Here is a 26,506-nt window from a genome sequence, read left to right on the forward strand (position 1 = left end):
AACAGATCAGTGGTTGGCAGGGATCAGGAAAGAGGGAGGAAGGGGGAGATAAGGGTGCCTATAAAGGGCAACAGAAAAGATCCTTTTGCTGATGGAAATCCTCTGTATGTTGACCGTATCCCTGTCAGTATCCCGGGTGTGATACTGTACTAAGGTTGTGCAAGATGGGGGGAACTGGACACAGGATACACGGGCTCTCTCTGTGTTATTTCTTACAACTGCATGTGAAACTACAAGCATCTCAAAATTAAAAGTTTAATTTTTTAAAAAGAGAGTTATCTCATGAAGAAGATATCTGTAGAAGAATAGCATCTATCACATTAGCTATTCTTGCTCTCCGTTCCTCTGGGTTCCGCTATGAACTGGTATGGCCTGGGAATTGGCATTATATGAAGCTGTCACAGCAAAAGAGGGAAGGAGGTGAGAAGAGCCTGACTATGTGTTAGCATCTTTCACTTCTGTGCCTGTCATGAGTGTGTAATAAATGCATGAGTGAGTGAGTGAATGAGTGAATGGCCATTACAGCCAGTGAGCTGGAAATGAAATGGGCTTAAAGCAAGTGATATTTGGGCTAGACACAGGGCCAATCTTGCAGCTACTAGGATGGCCAGCCCAGGACCCTACCGTGGCTGGTCACCCCAGGCTGTGTTGTGAGGTGTGTCGGGAGCAGGTTGTGTGCCTGCACAGACAGCACTTTAATTAGTGCAAGAGTCAGTCACGTCGGACGAGGAGAGCCCCGACTTCTCCCGGCAGCATGGGGAAAATGGAAGCCTAGCATTTTCAATTTAAGGTTTAGTTACATAATGCCTATTGGTGCTAGTAGATTACAGAGTGGATATTAAATCCTGCAGGATTTGGAATCGGAGCGTACAAGTGGAATCCGTAAGTAGGAGGAAGCCGCCAGAAGGAGCTGGCACGCCGTCCTCAGCTAAGGAGAAAGTCTCTCTGTGAAGCACAGGCCTGGATCCTATAGCTTCCACTCCAGGACCATGAGGGTTGGTGATCACTGAAGTTCTAGGGGCTGGAATCGCTTTCCTTACTGGCTCCCTGAGTGGATTCTTCCCACGTTACAGATGGGAACGCTAGGGCCCGAATGCACCCCAGGGTTTTGCCGTCCAAATAGGAACTCACACTTCAAGCCCGTCCAGCCCTTCTCTCTCCTCTCCATCTGGTGGACCCCTACACTACCTTCAAAATGGCCCAAGACCCCCTCCTCCAGGCAGCTCCTGAACTACCCACTGGAGTTCGTCCGTGAGCTCAAGGGCTTTCAGGTATTCCATTCACCACGGTTATTATCACCCAGGACTTTCCTCGCTCCCCACCCCATCTTTGAAGGGAGCATCATGACTTACCCTCCTGCAGCCTCACCACCAGGCACACAGGAGTATCCAACAAACGTGCTGGATACAAACGGGGTTTTTACATTACATTTGTATTTGTTGTTGAACAGCTGACGTTTTTTGAATATGTGATGCATTCACAGCGCTCAAGACTCAAGAGGTACAGAAGGATTAGGGTGAAAGTCTCCCTCCGCCTGCCTTGCAGCCCCAGCTCCTCCCTGGGGGCAGCCAGTCTCCTGTGTACCCATCCAGGCTTTATCCTGCAAGCAAACACGCACATGCTTCTCTCCGTTTCTTAACAGAACAGAATAGGATACACGTTATCCTCCCTACACTATCTTCACTTCACCACCTTTCTTGGAGGCTATTTCTTATCCCTGCCCAGAGGATGTGTTCATGTCCCCAGTCATCTTTGTACCAGACCCCGCAGCTTCAGGAAGGGGAGCTGCAAGGATGGACTCCCAGTTCTCCCTTTACTCCCAGACAGGTCTGAGGTTGCTTGGGCACCTTGAGACGGCCTCTGAGGCTGACCTGGACCAGCGCGCTCAGAAGTGTGGACACAGGGCCTCCAAGCCTTGGGCCCAGCCCACGGGACGGCAGTGGGGAATGTGACAGCTTCCCTGGGGCCAGGATGACAGCCCAGCATGAAGGCTCAGGCTCAGGCTCAGTGGAGAAGGAGGATATAGAAGCTTATTAGTTTAAGCAGGATGAAATGTGTAAATTAATTACCCCGGCCACTGATGCATGTAGCGGCCAGCCCCGCATGCTGGGAGGAGACGCACCAGCCTCCATCCTTCCCGTGCGCGGGTTGCCTCCCCTGCCAGATGCAGCCAGAGGACCCGTGGCTGCATGCCCAGGCGGGGAAGGAGGGGCCCAGACTCATCTCATCCCCAGAAACCAGAGTGGGTGGTCTTAAGGGATGGGCAGGCCCTCCCCTGGAATGGTGAGGTTGGATTCTGCCACCAGCAGCAGCAAGAGCAGGGTCAGAAGAGAATAGCGAAGCCCAACACCCACTCACCGAACATTTATTTCTCGAGGGATAAGGTGCCAGGAACTGTGGCAATGCTTTCCTTACTTCCTTTCATTTAATTCTCACAAAACACACAGGTGGTTGCGATTACTAGCCCCATTTCGCAGATGAGAAAACTGAGGGCCAGGATCTTGAGATGCCACGAATCCTGGGAATGAGCAAAGGAGCTCCCACCAGTCCTGCTGCCACACGAATCCCCATTCCCGCCCCTCTGCTCTCACCTGGATCTGCGCCAGGTCACCTAGTCCAGATCCCGCTCTAGGCAGGTCCCCACCTAAGCCACCAAAGACCCACAACCTCACCTCTCGAGGAATAATCGTGAGTCCCACGCCTTCCACAGCCAGATCCACCTTCGGCAAGTTGCCAATCAGTCATGGGTTTTGCAGTCCACTGAGCGTCTTAACACGAGGATGCAACCAACCTCAGAGAAATAGTTTGCTCCCCAAGGCCAACCGCAAGGCCAGTGGGGAAACAAATTATCAGTCTACTTGGGATTAATTTCCTAATAAGCGTGAGCTAGCCGAAGACCTCCCCGTCCTCCCTCACCTGGCTCCTTGTCCTCCCTGGAGAGCCTCAGGGACCCATGGTATCTTTCTCATCCCCTGGGGAGGGGGTCCTGGCTCCCCCACCCATTGCCACATCCTCTTGCAAGAGGGTCTAGTGGCTCCCAGGGTCCTGGCCCCAGCACCTCCTCCTTCCCTTGCCTCTCTCAACCTCAGCCTAGGCAAGGTGACGAATTAGGAGCCAGGAGTTAGCACATCCATCCAGCAATTAGCATTTATCTCTCTTGATCGTGTGGCTGGACAACAGTTCATTTTCAGACTTAATAGTCAACACTCAGAAAGGTAAACCTGCCTGGGTCACTCCTGGGAGGTGATGTGAGGGTTTGGTGGGAAGATGAGGACAGGGTAGGAGCTCAGCCCACATCTTTGCCTCCAAGCTCCCACCCCTCCCCAGAGTTATTCCTGAGGCCTCTGCCCTCCCTACATAGTTGATCAGGAGGAATGTACAAGATCCCCCCCATTCCGTGTCGGCAGGAAATCTGAGGATGACAGACATCAATGGGCTCTGCAGTTTGCAACCCCTCGGTTTTTTCTCACTTTGGATTTCAAGGGCTCTGACTTTCCATCTCGCACTTCACTTGGGGGTCTGCCTTGTACAGAGTCCTGCCTTCGGGGGCTGCAGAAGTGACCCTGACCAGCCCACCCAGCCCCCTTCCTCAGGCCCACAAAGACAGCGCAAGGGCAGCAGTGCCCACGTGGAGGGGCCCCTCCCCATGCACCACGCTGCAACCTTCATGCCAGGCTGGACAGGGTTTGATGGGGTGAACAGCAAGCCCCTCCTTCCTGCTCAGCTGTCGTGATGCATTCCACAGCCTAGGACCTCAGGGTCTATTTAGCTAATGCAGAAAGAGAGAAGAAAGGGGCTCCCCTTGAGGGGCCGTTCCTGACTGCAGGGCTAGGGGAGGGAGGCTTAGTGCCTATTAACTGTGGTGAAATGCTGCCACCTTCTGGCCATATCTCAAAACTGCAGGGAGCCCTGGGGCTGGTCAGGAGACCAGAAACTGCCCAGCGGCCTGCCAGTACCCCCTGTCCAATTGCGGAAGGTTGAAAGGACCAGAAAACCGAGCTTGCGCTCAGGTTTGGATGTTGATTTGACAACAGTCATATTATCATGTATCAATTATTGGGCGCTTGCTGTGCCAGGTGCTTTTCACACATTCCCAACAATCCTGTACGATGTCTTTACGGAATGTACCCTCCTACAGGCCAGGGAGCTCACCAAGGTCACACAGCTGCTGAGCAGTACAGTCGAGACTAACTCAGGCCATCTGGCTCCAGACTCTGTACTCCAAACTCCGAAGCCCATGTTTCGGTTCCCCACACAATGGAATGTCCCAGATAGCCCCTCACTGGACCTCTCCCCAACTCCCCTGTTTTTTCTTTCATCCCCCGGCTGCCACCCCCTCCCCCCAGATAGCTGCTTCTCCGCCTCCAAGTCCTGTCCACACGCCCACTTTCCTCTAGGAGAACAAAACAGAGTAACCCCTGATATAACGGAGCCCATATTCCAGTGGGTCCTGAAGATCCAGGTCCAGAGCAGAGCTCCACGCTTCTGAGGCCCCAGCCTCCCCCTCCTTCTGAACAGGAAAGGCATCTCCTCAGCGAAGGCCCAAGCCCCATACTGTCGGGGTCTAAAGGTGAGGTGGGGCAGCCGGGTGGGTAAGGGGAGGCTTGGGGAGTCAGGAGTCCAATCCACCTGGCTCTCGACCAGGTCCTGATCAGATCCCTCACCTGGGACCAAGCTCCATTCTTCAGTCCCTTCCAACCACTCATGCTATGATCTTTGCTGCACAGAGCTGGGAAAGGACTCCAGGAATGATCCAGTGAAAACACCTCATTTTTTAGATGGGGAAGGTCAGGACCAGAGAGGGCAAGCAGATCACACAGCCCAAAGTGAAGGAGTCAGGAAAAGAAATCCCAACTACCTGGCCCAGCTCCCTGCTGAGCCCCAGCTCTGCCGCGCCGCCTCCTCCAGCCCAGACCCCATGGGTCCTCCCCGCTGTGCCGGCAGGCTACCCGCAGCACCCCCGGAATCGCCTAAGGCACAGAGCTGGTGAGGACAGGGCACCGGGGAGCATGGATCTGAGAGAAACTAGAATAGAAATGGAGTCTTGCTTCTCTCCTTTCTCTCCCGTTCTGGGGAGGGACGCCTCCCCTCCCATTCCCTGAGCCACTTGGGGCCTGCGATAGCCCCAATGTTTTCATTCACGCTGAGCAGGGAGGCTTTCTAAGAAGTGGGAAGAAAGGATTCCCTTGATTGCTTTACAATCACAGCTCTGGCGGTAATGGAACCGGTGGGGATGGATGTGGGAGCACCGTGCTTGGGGGACGTCCCCACCCAGGTCCCAGCAGAGGGCCCAGGGCCCACAGGCTGCAGGTGGCCACTCCTGGGGAGGCCCAGGCCTCGGACAGGCAGGGGCCCAGCTGCCCCCCCATGGCTCTCAGCCCGGAGAATTCAGCAGGACCGGGGTCCATTTCCCCTCCTCGAGCTGGCGGGCTTGGGGAAGGGCCCAAAATGTGGGCAGACAGGCCTTTTCTCAGAGCATCTGGGCGCCCCTGGAGCCCGGGAGCGGGGGTGGTGGCCCTCTTCACCATGACAGCCACAGGGACTGCAGGTCCTAAAGAAGGTGGGCGAGGCCACGGGGTGCTGGGTGCCACTGAGATGGACCTGCTGGGAGGGGAACGCTCCTCAGAGGGCATCGCTCATGGAACCAGCCCCCGGGGCTGCGGGGAAGCAGCAGCCAAGGCCGAGGACGCTGCTCCCAGACCTCAAGGGAGGGCACCAAGGTGGCAGAGCGTCCCACGCGCAGTCGGCCCTGCTTCCTGACGATGGCAGGAGGTTCTCCCTTCACCTTCCCTTCCTTCCTTCCCCTCTTTCCTCCCGGTCATCCTCTTCTCCGTTTCTCCTGATTCCAAGGAGCCCCCTTCTGGGAAGTCTGGCTGCTGGCTGGCATCCCAAAGCTGCCCGGCCCAGCAGGGCAGGGAGGGGAAGAAGAGGGTGTTGCTCCTCCACGATGGACCAGCTGTGAGCTCACTGAGGGTCTCTTACTGAGGTGGGTGGGGCTGCTCCCCTGGGATCATTTGGCCCCTGGCGGGGAGCAAAGAAGGACATGAGAATGGAGGGACCTGGGGGGTCCCAGCCATACCGGGGCAGGGGTGTAATTTTCTTGCACCCTCTTTCCCTCCCTCCCAAGTCATGCTTCCTTCTGTTTTGCTTGCCTCTTCCAGGGAGCCTTCCCTGACTGCCTCCCCAGGCGTCTCTGGGTTCCCAGGGACTGGAAGGCCTCATCTCCTTTCCCCATGGCCCAAATTCAGGATGGCGCTGCCCTCGGGAGCTGGGCTCCCCTGCCAGGCCTCGGCTGTGAGCTCCCCTGCCCAGGAAGCCCTCCCCCTACTAAGAAAGCTCTCAGGTCTGAAGCCTCTGCTTGGCCTCCACCCCAGCCCGTGGGTAGCCACTCCTGGGCCTGGCTCCCCTCTGGGGACTCTGGGGTAGGCTGGCCAGGGGCTCTGAGCTCTCACAGCCCTCGGGGTATTCAGGTGATCCCCCGGACCCCACCTGCACCATCCTCCCTGCTGCTCACTGTTAACCAAGGCCGCTTCAGAAAGGTCCAGCGTCCTGTGTTGCCCGCTAGGGACTCAGGTGGACGTGGGGAGGGGCGGGAGGGAGACCCAAAGGAAGCACGTCTTCTGGAGGAAAGAGGGGAAACGACCACATACTCATCAGAGGTGGAAAAAGTGTGCTCCGAAGAGCTGCAGCCAGTCCGTCTGGTGACCCTCAGGGAAACGCTTGTTCAATACAAAGAAGTGAGTGATCAATGGTTTATTCAGGAGGGGAAAGCCCAAGCTGAATGTCTCCCTCCCTCCCTCTCCCAACCCTGCCAGCTGGCCCCCCTCCCCGTAGCCCCCATAGGCCCTTGGGAGGGGGACGGCGAGAGGAGGGATGACCCCACCTTGGTGCTGCTGGTGTGAGCTCCTCTCAAGGCCCTGGGCCCCATGACAACATGTAACATGGAGGGTAGTCAGAGGGAAGAGGGAGACTCTAGTGGGGGCAGTGGATGGGGGTGTGGTGGGGTGTAAGGCACCATTGTAAATAAGCACCCGCGGCTACCAGCCCAGCCACACTTTCGCCAGCCTGCTCACTTCCCATTCTCAGGGAGAAACACAATTATGAAACCAATGAAACATTTCCCTCGGAGCAGCTGGGCCGGTGGCTATTTTCATGGGTGGAGTATATCACGTCAAGGGAATCGCTTATCTAAGCAGGTAGAAGAAAGGAATATCTTGGCGAAGATCATCCTGCCAGCCAGGAGAGCCCGTCCTCAGGGACCGCAGACTCGCGGTGGATGTGGGGAGACCCAAGGCCGGGCAGGTTGATGCCAAGACACTGAGAGCTTTTCCTCTGTGGTGGCCAAGGGCTGCAGGCCCCACCAGGCTGAGCCTGGGTAGGTAGGACCAGAGCAGGGCACACGGGGCCAGTCTTCTCCTAGGGGGCCAGGCTGCTGGGAAGAAGTGGGCCCGTGGGGGTGGGAGATGGGCAGCTGTCATGGCCAGGCACCTACTGACAGCATCACGGGCTAAGGGGCCTTGGAGAGAAATGGCCAACAGGCCTGAAGACAGCAGGGGCCTGGGCGGGGGAAGCAGGCTGGTACCGTGTGGGCACCCACTACCGGCCCCAAGGATCCCACCCAAAAGGAGGAATGTGGCGGGTTAGGGGAGAAAAGCCTTATCTCTCACCCGCATGAGGGTTGGCCTCTGAGCACAGGCAAGATGGTGATCCTTAGTCACAAAGCAGGAGGGGGCCTGGATGGAGCGTGGCTGATGGGAAGGAGGGGGAGGCCAGGCAGCCCTGAGAGAGCAGGGGAAGGCGGGGCGGGGGGAGGGCCAGGCCCCCTCCCACCCAGGTGAGAAGAGTAGCAAGAAGAGCAGGGCCGGCAGGGGAGGGCAGGGGTGGCGGTGCCTCGTTCCTGCCTGCCTGGCGCTCATGGGGCCTCGTTGGACCGGATCCCATTGCCTTTGTTGACAGAGAAGGGCCGGTAGTTCGACTGCGGGGGGAAACAGCAGTAGTTAGGGAGGTCGGATGGCACTCGAGCTTACCAGCCAGACGCCCACCCCCTAACCTCCGCCAGGAAGCAGCAGTGGTCTGAACCCCAATAATTCTAGGGCCCTGTGGCCCAACCCGCAAGCTCCATCTACCCTGGGATTGGAGTTGGGCCCCAGTATTATCAGAGTCTCTGGGTTCACATCCTAATTAGAATTCACTCCATCAGTCGACTGGTGAGCTTGAACTTCAGCCTCGTCAACCGGTCTCTCCACACCCAGGAAGCCCCTGCCAGCACCAGCGTAGCTCCCATTAATATGGTGTTCTCTACTCTACAGAACTGGTATGAGGGCTTTCCATAGACGGACTCACTGAATTTTCACAGCTACCCAATTAAGTGGGTTACTATTATCGTACCCATTTTATACATGAACAAACCAAGGCACAGAGAGGCTAAGCAACTTGCCCAAGGTCACCCAGCTGGCAAGCAGAGGAGTTGGGATTCGAGACCCAGCAATCTGGCTCCAGAGCTCAACCCCCAGCCCCATCCATGTCAACGCACCTCTTCTGAGTCTCAAGACTTGGTCTCTGCTCTCTCTGCATAATTCTCCCTGAGAGAAGGGGTGCAGAGAGGGCAAACCACCGCCCCAGCCCAACACAGACTGGGGGCTTCCCATCCCAGACCTTCCGCCTCTCTCATCCCGGAACCCTCATAGGGATTCAGGGAGCATCTCTCAGGACAGGGCCAGCGACAACTTTCTTGCCAGCCTGTGTATTACATCCCGCAGCAATTTCACAAAATCAGCACTCCCTTCTCCTCCCAATCACTTCGTCAGGGCCCTGAGAAATCGCCCTCCAGGCTGCAATGGAAGAGCACATTTTAGCCGCTGCTTGCCCCTGCGAGCACCCTTGGCCCCTAGAGGGCCTCCAGAAGTGGCTTCGCCCTTGAGCTGGGTCAGAGCCTGGGCCCGCCTCACACCCCAATGACCCCAGTACAGGAGACCCCAAGGGTGATCCCAGCCCCTGCCCTGGACCTGCCTGCCTGGAAATCTGTATCTACAGTAGCTCCTTGCCTACATCTGGTCCACAGCAGGACTGGGGGCCTGTGGGATGCGGGGGCTGAGGGAACTTAGCTCAGGCCTTGGTTAAAACACTTATTAAACAACGGAAGAGATGGAAACCCAGGGCGGGGAAAGACATACCCAAGTTACTCAGCTACTCAGTGGCAGAGCAGGGCCTGGACCAGGTCTCCTAATCCCCAGGTGCCAGCCTGGACCCCAAAGGAGTCAGTAAGGCAAAGTGAATAGACCCAGAAATGGCTGAAGCCTTTCTTACAGGAAGGCTGGGTCAATCAAATGGATCGCAGGCCAGTGAATGGTGCTGTCTTGTCAAGAGTCCAGGGTGCTGGGCGGGCACAAACAGAGCACCTGGGCAGGGTGCTCTCTGCACACACCCCCCCCCCCATCCCCTGCCCCATTCCCTCCCTGGCTCAGGGTCACAGCACATGAAAGTTGGAAGAGCTATGAAAGCATCCAGGCCATCTGACTTATGTTACAGATGGGGAGACTGAGGCACAGGGGAAGAATGACTCGCATGGCAAGCTGGTGAGAGGACTGGGGCCAGACCCCAGGCCAGCCTCTTCCTACACTAGCACCTGCCTCCATTCCCCCAGTGCTGGGTGCCAGCTGGGGACCCCAGAACCCTGCCCTGCCAGGCATCTCAAGGTGATGTTGAGCCTTCTCTGCTGGGATCAGGGCTCTGGGAGGGAGGGAAAGTAGTGGGAGGGAGGGGAAGGACCAAGTCCAGGAAGAGAAAGCTTCCTTTTTCTCTCCATATCTGCTTTTTGCAGCCCTGCTGTTGCAGTGGCCCTGGGCCTGGCTCAGATTACACACACCATCACTTAGCTCCATCGCCAGCAAATTAAAGATTCTCTCCAATTAAACCAGCCCCAGTCACTCTTTGTGACCTGAAGCAAATCACCTCTCCATGCTCTGACCTCCAAATGCAAAGACAGAAGGGAGCCGGGGGGCTCCAGCCCTTGGGCCCAGCAGATGCCACCCCCATCCCAAGGCAGCTGGCTGACACCTTCAGCAGGGCCTGGCATGGGCCTTGGAGGAGAGCATGCGGGGAAGTGAAGGCACAGCACATGAAGGACAACCCCTGATCGCTGAGGTCTCGGGCAGGGCTCAGGCATGTCAGGTCTACAGGTATTAGAGTTCAACCCCATCTCAGCACCGCATTATAGAGTCCCAGAGGGCTCTGACTCACTCAGGACCCCACAGTCAGCAGGCGGCTGGACCCCAAGACCATGCTTCCTCTCGTGCTGCTCTTTGATGCCCCAGCTCAGGGTCATTAGCTATCGAACCCTAAATATATCTATTCCTAACTTTGCAGCCTCTGCCTTACCCACGCTATCATCCCAATGGCTTCTATGCTGTCAGAGCTGGCCCCCAGGGAAGCGAGACTCATCTCTAGGATGCCCGTCCCCTGGACTCAGCATTTTGGCCATCATTCAACAAGCATAGGCAGCAAACAACCATCTGCACATAAAAAAAATCCTGGGCCGCCCACTTTACAGATTAGAAAACCGAGGCCCAAAAAGTATATGTTTACCCAGGCCCCCTGCCTATTAGCCCTGGGTCTTTCTTTACTACCCTTTGCTGTATGCAGGTATTCAGGCCACTGCCACCTCCATCCCATGGCCCAGAGATGTCACCATCCTCCCACAGGCCCTGGGCAAGTGATGACCAGTTGCTCCTGGGAGCCCCATTCAGTGCCCATTCTGCACATGCTCATGCCCAGGCAGGCTCTCCACTCACCAGATAATTCTGCTTGCTGGATTTCCAAGTCTGGGGCTGGGCCTTGGGGCTCTGGTTCCTGAGGAGGGAAGGATAGCCTGGGGAGAAAAGAGGCTCCGGTCAGAGGGAGCATGGGCTGGCGGTCAGGGGCCCAGGGCCGGAGCACAGACGCCACCTCCAAAGTGACTGCCAAGCTCCATCCAGCCCATTACCAAGTGCAGCCAACCCTGAGGAGGCATGCAGGAGTCAGGAGGGTTGCAATGTAAAATCTTGAGGAGGTGGGCCAAGGGGAGGGGGCACCAAGGCAGACAGAAGGAGGAGGAACAGGCCAGGTGGGCTGGGCCAGGCGGCAGGGGAGTGTCACCCCCAATCCAGGTCAGAATCACACCACTTGCTGAGATTTCCCCCACCTACCCTGAAGGCTCACCCCACAGACCCCTCCCCTCCCCAAAGCCCAGGGAAGCCACTTTATAAGCACGACCTGCCAGGATTTCCACCATTAGGCACTCATCCCAACTCCCTCCCCCCCACTGTGTGGACGAGGCTCCCCATTTATTGGCTCCACTCGTGCCAGGCACTGTGCTGGGACTCGCATAGGTCTTCCCTGTCTCTGTCGCCCTGAGCTGCACAGCTAATAATCAATGGTCAGAATTAGAACCCAGGTTTGCTGGACTCCAAAACCCATCCTCACGTCCTGTCTGCCTAGTCTGGCTCCCTCTTCCCTGCTTCACGAGCAGGAGGCTGGGGCCCAGAGAGGGGGCAGCAATGTGGCTGCGGTCCAGGGTTAAAAGAGCGAGCCCAAGGGGGCCTGGAGCACATGGGCGCCATCTGGGCCTGGGGTCCTCGAGGCGCTGGTCCGGGGCAGCGCTGCCCAAGTCCACCTCCCCACCCCTCCCCCTCAGCCCAGCGGGTCTGTAAGGAGCTGCAGTCCCCAGAACTGTGAAAAGTGCCCTCAGTGTCAGCCCTCAGCCTGCAGGGACCGGCGGTGGTGCCTGGGAAGGAACGGGCTGTGACCTGGACATGGAGGAGCTCAAGAAATAAACAGCATCTGGCCTTGGCAGGGGCAGGCTGGAGCCCTGCAGGCTGGGCAGCCCTGGGCAGGCTGGCCTGCTCAAAGGCGGATGAGCTGGTCGGGCCCAGAAACCACCTGCAGCACTGCCAGACTGCCAGAGAGGCCGGCCCTTCCCCGGGTTGGCAAGGGGGTGGAAACAGAGCAGAGAACCCAGCGGTCTCCCTGCCTCTGGGGATGGGGGCAGCCTTGGGAAGAGAGGGTTCCTCAGGTCCTAAGTGGGAGGTTGAGAGGGGGGGAATTCAGGTCTCACTTCTCAGTTCCCAGAAAGAAAATCCCAAGCCAGCCATGAGAGAGGTGGGGATGGGGACGGGGCAGGGGTGTGGTCCAGGAGACCAGCCTGTATAGCAGGCAGCGTGCAGGGGCAGGTGGGCTAGGGATGGCGGGGCCGAGGGGCATGCATCCTCTTCCAGGGGGCTCTGGGGAGGAGGGACCAGGACACCCTAGAAGTGGCAGAGAGCCCCATAGGGTGTCCCATTTGCCCTGCTGTGGGAGGGAAAAGGTGGGGGGGATGTAAAACAGGCAGGTACCAGGATGATATTTAAACAGCCCACTGCCGTCCAGTGGTTTGGAAAACTCTGTGGTAGCCTGTCCCAAGGTGGTGAACTGATAGGGGACTTTCCCAGTGCCTGCTGGGAGAGAGAGCCATTAGCACTGGTCCCAGGAGGGGCCAGAAGGAGTCACACGTCCCATGGGCACGGCCGCTCTCAAAGCCCTCACTCAGTCCTCGCTGGCAGCCGGAGTGTACTCCCTGCCTCCCCCCACCCCAGAGTAGGTGGGGTCAGTCCTCCCAGGCAGGCAGCCCCTGCCCAGAACCCCCATATAGGCCATTCCGAGCAGATCTGGGGAGCTGATCTGCATGAAGGTGACAACATGTGTCCCCGGGTCCTGGTGTTTTTTGAGGAGAGGCTCTCCTAGGACAAGCCCTTCGCCTGGGGAGACCGCAGGCCAACGGGGAGATGCAAGGGAGCGTGAAAGCTCCAAATGACACCTAAGGGCGGCCGTCTTCCCTGCTGGGGGAATCAGGGCCCTGACCTGCCGGTCAATCCAAGCTTGACCAGAGAGCAGGGATGATCTGTTGGAAGCCAGACAGGCCAAGGCAAGTCCCAGAACTCCCCAGGCCTGGGGGTCCTGCAGGCTGGGACCCTCTAGTCATATCTCCTTGCTGGTAGATCCAAGAATCCCAGCCCTGGGTATAGGCTGGGATCCAGCCCGGAAGGGAATGCTGGATGATAAAGTCACCATTGGAGGCCACTGCCGGGAGGTCCGCCTGCCCCTTTCCCACCCCCTCCACCTGAGCCCACCCAGCCTGCTTATCCTGTCTCCCAGGCCGGATGTCTCTAAGCCAGAAGGCAGACAGGCCTGCTCCCACCTCAGCCCACCAGAGCTGCCCCATGCACCTTTCAGAAGAGATGGGAGGGCCGTGGGCCCCACTGTGAGCTGGGGCCTGGCTCAGGCCTGCCCCTCAGGATGACCCCATCCCCAGGAGACAGGAGGCATCGGCTGCTCAGCCTTGTCAAAGAGCTCTGGGGGGCAGAATCAGACTTGGGAGGCCTTAGAGATCATCTCATCTGCCTCTCCCAGCAGGGACTCGGCAGGACTCTGGCGCCATGGGATGCTGACAGGTGCCATGTGGTCACAGGGTTCTAGAGTCAACCAAGGCTGGGAGTCACTGGGTGACTAAGTTAAGGAAACTTTCTGCAGTAGGAAGACTCGGTGCCTGATGGAAGCACCCTGGGGATGTCTGGGGTGGGGGGGGTGTAGAGGGTGTCGTGTGTCCGCACCTCCCTGACACCGAGGCCTGTATCACAGCACATCCTGAGGGACCGGCGTGTGGTGGCCCAGCCCTCCTGACAGCAGAGATGTGGAGGCAGGGCTCTGATCCCTACAAGGTAAGAACTTGTGAGTAGAGTCCAAGGCACTCCGGACAGGGCGAGCTCACCTTTCAGGGAGAAGGAAGAGCTGCCTTGCACGGCAGGCGGGTCATCGGAGCTCTGAATGGTGGAGGAGTAGTCCCAGACCCGGGAGGTGTAGCTACCTGGGCGGGGAAAGGAAGAGGCGTCAGCCCTGGACAGCTTGGCATGGGGGACGGAGGCCGGGACACGGCCATTGCTGTGAATCTCTCCAGCCCCCGCACGTCTCCAGCCAGGATACTGCTGGGCCCTCGTCACACTTCTGGCCAATCCTTCCTGCCATCAAGCTGTCCTTCTAAACTATAAAGTGTTGTCAGGTCCTTGCCCTACCTAACAGCCCACTGCCCTCAGATTAAGGTACAAAGTCCTTAGCACGGCCCTCAGCTCTTTCATGAGGCCCTCACCCCTCCCCACTGTCTCCACTTTCTGCCTTCGCCTGGAGGCGGGCCTCCATCACTCAATGTTCCAACCAGGCTGCGCTCTGAGCTCTTGACACACACCGGGCTCTCTCTTGCCCCAGGCTTTTTGCACAGACCAGGTCCTCTGCCTAGAATAGCCCACCTGCTCCCCCATGCGTAGCAAATTCAGGTGTCGGGGCTTCAGGTGTCAGCTTCCATGTCACCTCCCCCAAGTCTGCATGTGTCTCAGCCCCATGCCCCGTATCGCATTGTAACTGCACGTTTAATGGTCCACGTCCCCCACTGGGCTCTGTGGGGGCAGGTGGAATGCCCGTCTGGCCCAGCATCACACCCAATGCCTGGCACCCAGCCTGCTTCCTGGAAGGTGCTCATTGTACAGCTGATGGATGGATGAATGAGTAAAGGAACAAATAAATACAAACACAGGCTAAAACTTGGAGGCGGAAGCAGCTGATACAAGTCCTGAAATTCTGTTTGCCAGGTTGAACAGGCTGCAAGTGTCCATTTGCAGGTGGACAAAAAGAGGCCGTGGGGACGGTGTGGCAGGGACAGCAGGGGCACCGTGAGGGCCTTCGAGAGCCCCTGTGGGCAGTGCACCCTCTCAGCAGCCCGGAGCGTGGGGGACTCCCCCTTAGTTGAGCTCACTCCACAGCGGAGCTCACCAGCCCTGGCGATTTTCTCCTGCTGCTGCCTGCGGGGTGGAGCTGGGTCAGCGGTTACATGGGGTTGGGGCGGGCGGCCTGCCCCGTCATGGACGCCCTCCCACAGGTATCTCAGGCAGACTCTGCAGCAAGGCCCTCACTGAGCACGCCTGTCAAGTCTCCAAGGGGCCAACCACCTTGCCCTTTCCTTCGCCCATTCATTGGTCCCCTCTTCCTCTCATTCAACAAATGTTTGCTGAGCCCCACCTTCTTCTGGACCCTGGGATCGCGTCAGGGAACAGGACAGACCCAGCGTCTGCCCTCACGGAGCTCACAGTCTCCTGTGCTTGTGGTGAAGCCAGTCCTGCACCTAGAGGCTTGGGCACTGCCCTGCCCACGGTGCCCCTGACCTTCCAGATCTCCGGGGGCCTGGTCCTCACTACCGAGCCCTGACTCCCTTCCTCTTCTCTTCAGACGTCCCGGTGCTGTGTCCGAGGGGGACTCTGGCAGAGCTGGCCCGGTCCCCTCCCCCCCCCGCAAGTGGCACCCACCGCAGGAGCCCCCAGAAGCCGGGCTCATTGAGGGTCGGCCCTGCCCTCAGCGCAGCGGTGCCCTCAGCGCTGTGGGCAGAGGGGACCCTGCGCTCAGCAGCTCTCCCTGGGGAAGCTGTGTCTCTACCCCCATTCCACCCCTCCCGGGTCTTAAGGATGAGTCACCCACACACCTCCCTGACAACGATACCTCCTGCGTTTCCAGGGACGGCCCATTTCATAGCATGCCTGACTTCTCGTTTCCTGCTCCCCTAGTTTGTCTTAACCGCTGTATGACTTTCCGACCCAGGAGTACACAAATCAGGAGAGGTCCTCTGTGGTCCCCAGCCCCGACATCTGCTGAGGTAAGTCCCCACACCTAACCCCCGGGTTCACTTCCCCCTGACTCAGCCTTCAGGGAGAAGATCCTACGGACTCGGGGATTTTCAGGGATGCCGAGGTGCCCGGCTGCCTTTCCTCAGCCTAACGACGTCACACACACGCACACTCACGCCTGTACATGCGCACACGCCCTAAGCCCACTAGGACCCCTCGTCACCCGTCTCTGGGTCCCCACCCCCACCCCAGCTCCCCACATTCACCTCACGTGGGGAGCCCAGGCCCCCTGCCCATGACCCAGCCCGCAGCCCCTCCTGCATGGCTCCCACACAGGCCCTGCCCACCCCCCAGCTGAGCTGCCTCCTACCCTTGGTGCCATACACATTGTTGAAGGTCTTCTCCTTGGAGAGGCGGCTGGGGGACACCGGCTGGTACGATGTCTTGGCCCCACCTGTGAAGTACACGAGGAGGGGCTCTCATTGCAGAAAGGGGGACCTGGCTCAGTCGGGGGCCTGTGGCTCTGACCTGAGGGGTGTACTGCAGGATTCCTTGCCCCCAGACAGCGACCTCTGCCTGTGCCAGGGCCTGTTCCCCCACCAAGACAGCTCCCTTGGGTCTAGGATAAGGTGACCACGTAAGTTACCCTTCCAATCAGAATGGTTCTGAGTGTGAAAGGGGTGCTATGAATAGTTATGCTGAGAGTACCGGGTGTAAACCTGGAGAGTCCTAGATGGACTAAGATGTATGGTTGTCCTAATTAGGGGCTTTGAGGGTCACCAGAGCCTTCCTGAGCCAGGCCCTGTGTGACTGAGACTCCAGAGGCTGGGAAATGGGGTGCCCGTGAGGAAGCTGGGCCATGGCCACCATGGGGCAGAGGTGTAGGGCCGAATGAGGGCTGCCACCTGGAGGGGCCTGATGAGCTTGTGCCACAAATACCTCCCCCACTACGGGGATGTTTCCCCAGGGACGAGCTCTAAATGGCACAGGTGTTTCCCTCCCTCCCCCATTCGGGCTCCACACCCCTACTTCACAGGTGAAGACAACGCGTTCCCCACGTGCGTCTGCATGGGTCAGAGTCCTCCATCAGCTCCTGCCCTCCCGCCTAGCCAGCCCCGCTCCCGTTCTGGCCGAGCACCAGCTGGTCCTTCTGTAAATCCGCACCCCTGCAGTCCATCCCTCTCGCCCTGCGCCCTCTGTCCATCACAGCCACGCCCTCTCTACCGAGCCCTTGGCCCCTCTTGCAGGGAGCCTGGAAACTAACCTCTCCTGGAAGTCTCACTGCCCAGCCCCACTGCCCCAAAGCTCCCAGACTCAGGCCACTGTCCCTTGGTGGCCTTGCTTCCTGATCTCCTTGCTGACTCCCTTGGCCCCTCCCTTGCCTCTACCCTGAGCCCGGGGCTCCCAGATTTCCTCCCTCCCGTCCCCAGTGCAGGGGCGGAGACACCGGACGAACCTGTTTCTTCTCCCTACAAGTGTCACAGCCTGACTCACGGTAACAGAGCTGGAAGCTCTCCTAACAGCTGAGTCCAACCTCCTTCTTCTCAGATGAGGATACTGAGGGGGCAGTGACCAGCCCAAGGTCACAAGGCCCGGGCCCTCGGGTGACATCTGGGGGGGTCCATGCTCTTTCCTCAATCCCCCATTATTGCTCTGCTCCCCTCCGCCTTCTACAGAGCAGGCCAGCCAAGCAGGGGCCAGTCGGGGGACTTGATACCACCCCAGGGTCTGATCCTCAGAAGCTGGGGAACCAGAAGGGTCTGGGTCAGGGCCAGTGATGCTGGAATGGGGCTGGTTAATGCAGCTCACCCTCTCATAGAACTAGACCCAAAGGACAGCGCCCCGGGGGAGGGAAGGGAGCAGGACCAGCCGGCCGGGCCCAGGCCCCACCAGGAATGTAGGGCCGGGTACTCAGGTCCAGCTTCTTTGCTGGAAGCCCAGGTGTTGTTTTCAAGTTGGGAGGGGCGGCCAAGGTTCCTCTCTGCTGAGCTCATCTCCCCTGGGCCCCTCCCACCGGGTCCGTGTGTGTGTGCGCGCGCGTCTGAGGCGTGTGGATCAGTGCCCAGGGCTCGAGGCTCCGCGCTCCAGGCCCTGGCGTCTTCCCCACGTCTCCTCTCTCCCCCTTCCCTGCACACCCTCTCCTGTCCCGACCCCTGGGCCCTCACAACACACACACATGCACACACCCCTCTATCCACTGGGCACACCCACCCTTACGTAACGGGTATCGCTGTGGTTTGTTGCTGGTGCCAAAGAATGTGACGGGCTACCGCAGGGCAAGGACAGGCAGGCGCTGGTCTCTACCCATGCCCAGCTGGGCTGCCACCCCTCAGGCGGCGCCTCGCCAGGGCCTGGGAAGGAGGGCTGAGGGGCTGGCTTGCAAGGGGGGGGGGGCGGGCTGAGGAGTTTAAAAGAGCAGCCGTCAGCCCCCCTGCCTTGAGGAGCAGGATGGCTCTGGAGAAGCCAGCCCTCCCTCAGGACCACAGAAACCTCCGCAGAAGCAAAACGCAGCTCAGCCTGGTGGATGGGAGTGGCTGAGGCCAGCAGCCAGGAGCCCCTCCGGAAGGAAGGAGAAGGAGGGTGTGGGCTGGAGGCGAGGGGGTGGGAGGGGTGGACACAGGCCAGGGAAGCTGAGGAGCAGGTGCCAGACAGAGGGCGAGAGGAGGTGCCGCTACATACACCGGGAAGCAGGTACGCGCCAGCACCTTCCCAGGCCCATCCACGAGGGTCACGCCCCAGGGGAGCCTGCTGCGTCTCTCCTGGACCACCCCCTCAGCGGAGGATCTGCTCCCTTCCCTTACCCTTGGGTGTGAGGTACATGGAGTATTTCTTCACCGTGTCTGGAGCACTCCACTCGCTGCTGTAGCTGTTATTGTAGCTGTTCATGTAGCGATGGTCACCCCCTGGGAAGCAGAGAGGCCGGGTCAGCAGAGGGGCAGGGGGTGGGGGATGAGCTGGCCCACTGGGGGCGTCGCTGAGTCAGCCCATAGCCCCTCTGTCCCAGGGAGAGACGAGGTCCCTAACCTGGGAGAAGGTGGCCCCCTGCCCAGCGTCCCCTCCGGCCCTGAGCTCCTGGGGGGCGAGAGAGGGTCTGTGTGGTGGGCCGTCCACCCTCCCTGGGACTGAGCCCCTGTGAGGAAGACGTGTGCACGGCACTTTGCAGTTTGCAAGGTGCTACTGAGTTTCATTTCTTGTTTGATGTGTGCATCAACCCTTGGGCTGGTATGAAGATGCCCAGGTGACAGATAAGGAAACTGAGGCTCAGGAGGTGAGTGAAGCCACTGCCCCATGGCCAATAAGGGCAGATGTGGGGCTCGAGCCTTCATCCCTGTTTCCCGGCTCTGTCTCAGCCACTGCTGGCAGCCCAGGAAGGAGATGGAGTGAAGTCCCAGCACCGGCCTCCATGACCAGGGATCCAGCTGCGGAGCCGTGCAGGGGAGAGTGAGCTACTCAGGAGGGGTAGCTAACCCTAACTGACTCCCCCCTACACCCACCGGCAGACCCCTGAACCCAAACAAATCTGTGGCTCCAAGTTTGCCTTTCCCCAACTGCCCTCTGCCCCAGTCCGTTCTCCTGCTACTTCCCCATCTCCTACCTTCCCTCTGCCCTACCCTCTCCCTCTCTCCTGGGCAAGAGGAGGAGTGAGGATACTCATCCTTCATCTCCATCACGTGTGCCAAGCAGGGGCCTGGCACGCAGTAGGCACTTCACGACAAATGGAAATCCTCCTCGATGTTGGCCCCGCCCCGTCCCCACCAAGCCCAGGATGAAGATACTCTGGTGCGTCTCAGACCCCACACCTCTGATGGTGGGGATTGAGTCCCTGGTCTGTCCGGTGGGCAGGCCACAATCAAGGGAGAGAAGACGGTCACTCCAAGGTCTGACTTACCGGCCACCCACGCCCCACCTCCTACAGCCAGACACACTCCCAAGCACACAGCAGTGACAAAACGCCAACGTGGAGGCCCGGGGCCCCAGGCACAGGTGCAGGGCTGCTGACATCAGTAGCACCCATCCTCTCCTGGCAGCCGCTTCCCAGCACACCTTGGACAGGACACAGGGCCCCACTTGCACAGAGGCCATGGCCAGCACAATCATGACCTAGAAATGGCAGAGTGGGCGGGCCGCAGGCAGGGGGCGGGGGCGGTCCCTGTGAGGCTCACGGGCCACCCCAACCCCGTCGGGGCTGTCCTCATCGGTCCGGCCAGACCTCAGTGGAGGGGCTCCCGAACCAGGTGTGTACCCCAGGGGTCATGATCGTCACACTCCCAGCTCCTCTGCAGGGCCACCAGCAGCAGCTGCTTCTCAGATGAGAGGACACCGGGTGGGGGTGTTGAACAGCAGAGCGTGAAACCCAGCTCGCCCCCTGCTTAGCCGTGTGCCCTTTGAAAAGCTTCTTCTCTGAGTCTCAGCCTTCTCATCTGTGACGTGCAATTCATCCCACAGGGAGACTAAGATAATGTAAGGGAGGCGTTCACACAAAGCCAGCATCCAGGGAACACCCAGTCGCTGTGAGCCGTCCCCTCAGGACGGTCGCCATGGTCATTAGGAGGATTTCAGGACCCAGGTGCCACTTGAAGCCAAATGATGGTCTTGCTGCAATGGCTTATCTGTCCTCAGGTGTGACTGAATGTCCCTCACATCTCACGGGGACGCTATGTGACGTCACCATCCCCAAGATATACAGACGCTGCCCCCTGAGTCCCAGCCCTTCTGCGCACTATTACCCCCTTCTCATCTCCCAAAGAATCACATGCTCCCTTCGGAGACCAAAGACCAGGGTCACTGCCTTCGGGGTGCTGGGGCAAGAAGTCATTAGTTAGGCTGCAACCTCAAGGCCCGGGCCACTGGGTGGGGCTTGGGGAAAGTGTCCAGCTTCAGGCCCTAAAGGGACTGGGCTGGGACTGGTGGAAAAGCATTTAATGGGGCAGGTTCTCATGTTAGAACGCTGTGAGATGATTCAGTTGCCTCTGCAGAGGACAGAGTGATTCAGTAGAGAAGCTGACTTCAGGGGAGCTGGTGAGTCACCGAGACACGCTGTGCCCAACCATCCCCAGCCGGGCCACCAGGCCAAGTCCACCTCTGGGCTCAACACTGCTCAGCACGGCCATGGTGACAGGCAAGTTCTCCCTCCAAGCACGCATGCAGTTCTAGGTCATGTCCACTGGAACCTGCAAAGCCACCAGGTTGGAGTCTGGCCCTTACAAGCTGCAGCATCTACACAGCTGCTGGATTGGGTCTGCCAAGCAGACACAGAGCTGAATGAAACCAATCCCTGAGTTTGATGGACAACCCACAGAGAGGACGTTTGTGCAGCCAGTGCCTGGGATGCTTCCTGCCCTGGAGGCCCCTTGTAATAGCTGCATAACTGTGGCAGCAACTTCAAGGGAGGGGGGCACCATCCCTGAATCCTAGTCCAAACACCCTTAAGTGGGATGGGTGGCTGGGAACAGTGAGGGGCCAGCTGGCTCGATGTCAGCCTGCACCAGGCAGCAGGAATTGACCTGGGAGGAAACATCCACGGCCTTGGGGCCTGCCCACAAGAGGGGACTCACCGTCCTCCATGTGGCTCCTCTCGATGAAGTTACGGCTCAGGTCCGCCTTGCACATCTTCTCAATATGGCGCATGCACACATTAAGCAGGTCGTCCTTGAAGTTGCCCAGCGACTGCCCCAGGCCCTCCCCCTCCAATAGAACATGATAGGTGGGCAGGGGCGGGGGGAGGGAGTAACTGCTCATCAAGGCACCAAATTCCTACCAGGAAAGGAAAGAAGCCATTAACTTTCTGGGTCTTTGGGAGCTATGGGGACCTTTCTCTGCACGGGGCTTTCATGGTCCAGCTGGAAGACTCAGTACAGGAGGCAGAGGAGCTGGTCTCTAGATCTAGCTCTGCTACTAACTAGTCCCACTTTTTCCCACTAGGCACTTGTTTCTTATTCTTCTGTAAAATGAAAGGGTTCAACTAAAATCCACTAGATGCTAATATCCCTAATGGCACTAGCACCGAGACATGTGACTCCGTGGTTCCCATCTCTTAAACTGGGTGTGTTGTGCCTACCTCACAGGGGTTTATGGGTGTGACACAAGCTGTGAAGTCTTTGGGCATGAAAGCACCAAAGAAAGGCAAGGAATTACTAGTGTGTGGGTCGGTCATGGTGGTTTCTCCCCCTGCACATGCCCACTCACTGCCTCTACACTTTGGCACTTCTCACCTCCCTTCCCTCTCACTGGAGAATCCCTTCATCTCAAGTCCTAACGGGCCTTCAAGACCCAGTTCAAATTCCACCGCCTCCACAAAGCTGTCTCCAGCCTGTTTGCCCTTCCCAGAGCTTCCACAGGCTCTTATCTCCTGAACCATAGGCTTTATCACTTAATTACACTCTCTTCTATATTGTTCTCTAATTGTACGTGTCTTATCTTCCCAGCCGATTGCAGCTCCTTGAGAGCAATAACCATGTCTTACACCTTTCTATTCTCCACAGCACCTGATAGAGTACTGGGCATGCAGTACCCAAAACAGTCTAGCAGGTGGAAGGATGGATGGAGGAATTGACAGACAGATAAGATGAAGGATAACAAATATGCAGCGCTTGTATGTGTCACACACACCCCATCCCCAGTGCAGGCATCACTAATCGATCACAGAACTGTTTCCTACTGAGCCTGGAGCCCTATTTGTACTTATCAGTTGAAGTTGGGACAAAGTGATATTTGTGTGCCATCTTTAAAGTAGGTAAGGAAATGGCTTGGATGGAAAAATTAAATAGACAGATGGAATGGAGCTTAGAGGGATGAATGGATGGATAGATGGATGGATGATGGACGGTGGATAGACGGATGGTGGATAGATGGATGGGTGGACAGATGGACACTGGATGAGGGTCTGGGTAAGTGGACAGAAGGAGTGAGGGACTGAATGACGGAGGAGCTGCTTGTTACCTGCAGAAACAGCACTGAGTCACTGATGCTGTGTAGCTGCTCCCTGGTCTGCTTGTCGTCCTGCAGCACCTTGGCCCTCTCATGCAGAGCACCCACGATCACCTCCACTTGTTCTGAAGCCTCCCGCTCCCGCTGCTCCAGTGCAGCCTTCACTTCCTCCTTTTGCTTCTCCAGGTCCCGCATCAGGTCTCGGAAGTTCTGCTCCAGGGTGGCCTTCTCATTGGTAGTGAAGCTCTGCGTCCAGAGTGAGGGGAGAGAGGAAGGACGGTTTCAGGAATTAAAAATCTCCCTAGAGGGTGCATCTTTAGGTTCCCAACATAGGGTCAGGGCATTTCTACTGCCCTGACCCTGCAAGCCTGTTCAACCAAGAATCTCATTCAAAGGCATCATTGAGGGATGCCATCTCTCGATAGAGATGGCCAGGGTTTTTTTAACAGCCCACCTTTCCTTATCCGTCAGCAGCTCCTCCCCCTTGGTGGGTTGACATGAACCATCATTCCACCCTTGGGTAACTCCGTGGGCCCAGAAGTTCCCAGATGAGTCAGGGTGTGTCCATTGAAACTTCAACCAGACCCAAACATCATTCAGAAAGTGAATTAATGAGCTGTTTATGCAGCCAGGGTCAAGAGTCAGTGATTTCAGGTTGTAGTTTACAAGCATTCAAACCATGGCGGACATACATCTAGCCACACTGACACAAGGAAAGGGAAAATAGCATGCATTTGGTGGCTGGGTAGCCTGGTGGGCAGAACAGACATCGGTGGACATTGGAAGCCACACTGGAGGACAAGTTGGTCCAGGGTCTTTATTTGCTGGGATGATGTAAAATGAGCATTAGGTGCTGGGCAACATGGATGCCTGGCCCACACTTAGAAGGGGGCAAGAGAACGTAGAAGAAACGAGTGTGGGTTGTAACTGTGGGCCTGAGACCTCGAGCTGGAGCCCAGGTCTGCCTCTTCCAGGCAGCACAGGTTGGGGAGAGCCCTGGGGGCTGCTTACCTTGATGCGGTCCTTCTCCTTCTGCCACTTCTCAGCTTCATCTTCGATCTCGATGATCTTGAGCTGCAGCTGCTCCTTTTGCAGTGACAGCTCTGTCTGCAGGGAAGGAGCCAGGGTTGCAGGAGAAGTCAGGGGGAAGAGGTGGAAGAGAACCAGAGAGTCAGGGAGTGGGCCCACCCAGGGGGCAAACTCGAGCAGGGTCCACCACTCAGCCCTTCAGCCGTTCATTCAGCAAACGCTCATCAGGCCGTCGGATATGCCAGGCACCACGCCAGTCACCGAGGATCCAGCAACAAGTCAAACGCCATCTCATTGTAAACTCAGGGCTCTGGGGCTGGGCGGCCCAGCCATGTCTTCATAAGGCTGACCCTCTGCCAGGCCTTCCACCCAACGTGAGCAGGAAGGAAGCTCATTTATGGGGTTCCCACTCCTTTCAATGGACCTGGGGCCATCAGGGAGCAGCTTAGGGGAGAAAGGGGACGCAGCCCAGCTCAGCAGAGCCCAGCCCAGGGAGTGTCCCGTGGCAGTAACAGTGTGCAGCGTTTCTATGACATGACGTGAGGCTTGTGTTGCAAGCAGGAGCCTGGGTTGCCGCCAGCGGGGACTCCGTCTGGGCAGGCACAGCTATAAACCTGTTTATGGGAAAGGGAGTGCCGTCTGCAGTTTGGGCAAGATCGGGACTTTATTCGGGCTCCGTGGGGGAGGAGAGAGGCCAGCAAGTGAGGCAGTGAGGGTGGATGGGAGAAGAGAAGGAGAGGCTGTAGGCACCCCTGCTCAGGAAGAGAACATGGGCTGTCAGGGTGTGGGGTGGGCTGGGAAGAGGATCTATCAGGAATGAGCTGGGACATGAGCTCTGATGGATACGGAAAGTATGGATAATGGTTTCCTTCCATCGGAGGAATGTCCTTCTCTGAAAAGCAGCTACAACAGAGACAAAAGTGGAGGCGTGAAGCTAAGGTCAATCCAGTTCAGCCAAGAGGCACCTCTTTTCTTCTGTGGGTTCCCCACTAGTGCTCCCAAAGCACCTGCCAGCTTGGAAGACAGGTGGGTGATCTCCACCTGAAGGCAGGAAGACCAAGGCATCTGAGAACACCCCGGAGTGCTCACCGGTCTCCCCACTACCCTGGGTTTTGAACACAGAGTCCCAGCCATCTCCTTGAGGAACCACAAGAAGAGTCAAGATGTGGAAGCCACAAACCACCAGGAATGTGAGCTCCTGGCAAGGAGTCCTGAGCAGCTGGGCGCACACGTCACACCTCCTGGATACCCTCCCAGGCCAGGGGGCTGCTGGTGGGTCCCTGTGCAGACACCCAGGGAAGTGGATTGATGGAGGAGAGAGTGTCCTGGCTTTCTTGAAAAAGTACCCAGAGGGCCGAGAAGCTGGTGGAGAAGGTGGGAAGGCCTCGGGCAGGAGCTGCAGAGCCCCCGGACAGACAGCCCGGGATTCCAACCCTACCCGCTCTGCCCACATCCCTGGGCTCCCCGGGCCAGAGATTCTAAGTTCTTCTCAGAAAGCATGTGCCCCACGAACTACGTGCTGGAAATCCCACAACACGGAAAATGCCATCGCCAGGGATGGAAAATGTTTAAGAGGAGGAGTAAACGCGGATGAAGAAGAGGATTTGGCCTGGTCTCTGGACAAAGGCTGGGAGAAGCCAGCTGTCGATAGACACGGTGGTGGGAGGGTGGAGAGCCAAGGGACCCAGACCCCATGTGGGCAGCGGAGACTCTCTGCGGGGCCAGAGCCAAGAGCCCGGAACTCCGAGGTTGGCAGAGCCGGTGGCCTGGAAGTTTCCTGAGAAGCCTGGGACTCGTAGGTGGGTCTGTGAGGAAGAAGCCTCAAGACCGGCCAGTGCGTCTGTGCTGGGCACCCTTCCCAGCCCTGGAGAGCCCCTCACCCCCAGCAAGCACGGCCTGAGGGGGATGGGACGCTGGAAGCCACCCCTCCCCCCGCAGCTGAGCCGTCCTTACCAGCTCAGCGATAGAGCGGCTGGCGCTGGGGCTTCTCACCCTACCTCAGCACCCAGAGCAAGGAAAGCAGAGAACAAAAGTGCATTCACTCCCACCCCCAGGCCTGGGGGGGCGGGGGGCAGGGGCAGGGCAGTTCTTCCATGAAATGAGCCTGGGGGATCCAGGAGGGAGCCCACCCAGAGCCCAGGACTGGGGTTCCAAGGCTTTGAATCCAGTTACCACCACCTCTAGGCAGGTGGCCTTCACAAGTTACCAAACTTGGTGCCTCAGTCACTCCGTTGTTCGTGGAGGTAGTATGAGGGCCATCTCGCAGCCAGGTGTGGGATGAACTCGGATCAGGCAAGTGAGGCTCTCAGAGAGCCCCTGGCAGAGAGAAAGCGCTGACGAGTGGTCCCATCCCCACTGCTGGGTGGGGCACCTTCCATGGACCAGGAGCCGGGCTTGGAGGGGAGAGGACAGGGTGACGGGCAGGCCCACAGGGCACGGGTAAGTGAGGGGAGTGGGCAGGTGCAATCAGGTGAGGTCTTGGTGGTGTTCAGGGGTGCAGATGAGAGTGTGCCGTTGTGCTGGGGCCCAAGGGTGGTGCGTGCACAGTCGGGATAGAGTGAATCGTCCAGGGGTTGGGGGAGGGAGGTCAAGACATTGGGCTGCAGACGCAAAGTAGAGGCTTAGATGGTGGGGAACTGAAGATTGGAGGATATTGGGGAAAGTAGAAAGGAGGTAGGATAAAGGGGGTGGTGCAGGCAGGCTAACCCCCTGCGTGAGGGGAGAAGGTTTGCGTAGAGAAGGTGGAGGTGAGGAGCCAGCGGAGTGAGCAGAGGTGCTCGGGGGACCTGCTGGCAGCTGTGGGGCGTGGGGGATTAAGGTGAGGAAAGGTCTAACCCACAGAGCACAGACTCACTGGCCAAGAGGGAGGAAGA

The 26,506-nt window shown here is 58.2% G+C and overlaps 1 protein-coding gene across 2 annotated transcripts in view; it reads right to left on the reverse strand.

Annotated features, from left to right (window-relative positions):
• Positions 1-6,735: 6,735 nt before the first annotated feature.
• The window catches only part of TRIM29 (tripartite motif containing 29), a 27,437-nt gene continuing 7,666 nt past the window's right edge, over positions 6,736-26,506 (reverse strand). Inside the window, exons 2-9 of one of the 2 annotated variants that reach the window (XM_082342605.1) lie at positions 23,616-23,711; positions 22,617-22,850; positions 21,233-21,431; positions 18,479-18,580; positions 16,048-16,131; positions 13,781-13,876; positions 10,791-10,867; positions 6,736-7,975 (exon numbers count right to left, since the gene is read on the reverse strand). In XM_082342605.1, the coding sequence (XP_082198731.1) occupies positions 7,913-7,975; positions 10,791-10,867; positions 13,781-13,876; positions 16,048-16,131; positions 18,479-18,580; positions 21,233-21,431; positions 22,617-22,850; positions 23,616-23,711 (951 nt within the window). In that variant the 3' untranslated portion in view covers positions 6,736-7,912. The remainder of the gene's footprint in view (positions 7,976-10,790; positions 10,868-13,780; positions 13,877-16,047; positions 16,132-18,478; positions 18,581-21,232; positions 21,432-22,616; positions 22,851-23,615; positions 23,712-26,506) is intronic. The other variant, XM_082342606.1, reaches the window with a different exon arrangement.

The sequence above is a fragment of the Balaenoptera borealis genome, assembly GCF_965194805.1.
Source record: "Balaenoptera borealis genome assembly, chromosome: 11".
NCBI classification, from domain to species: domain Eukaryota; kingdom Metazoa; phylum Chordata; class Mammalia; order Artiodactyla; family Balaenopteridae; genus Balaenoptera; species Balaenoptera borealis.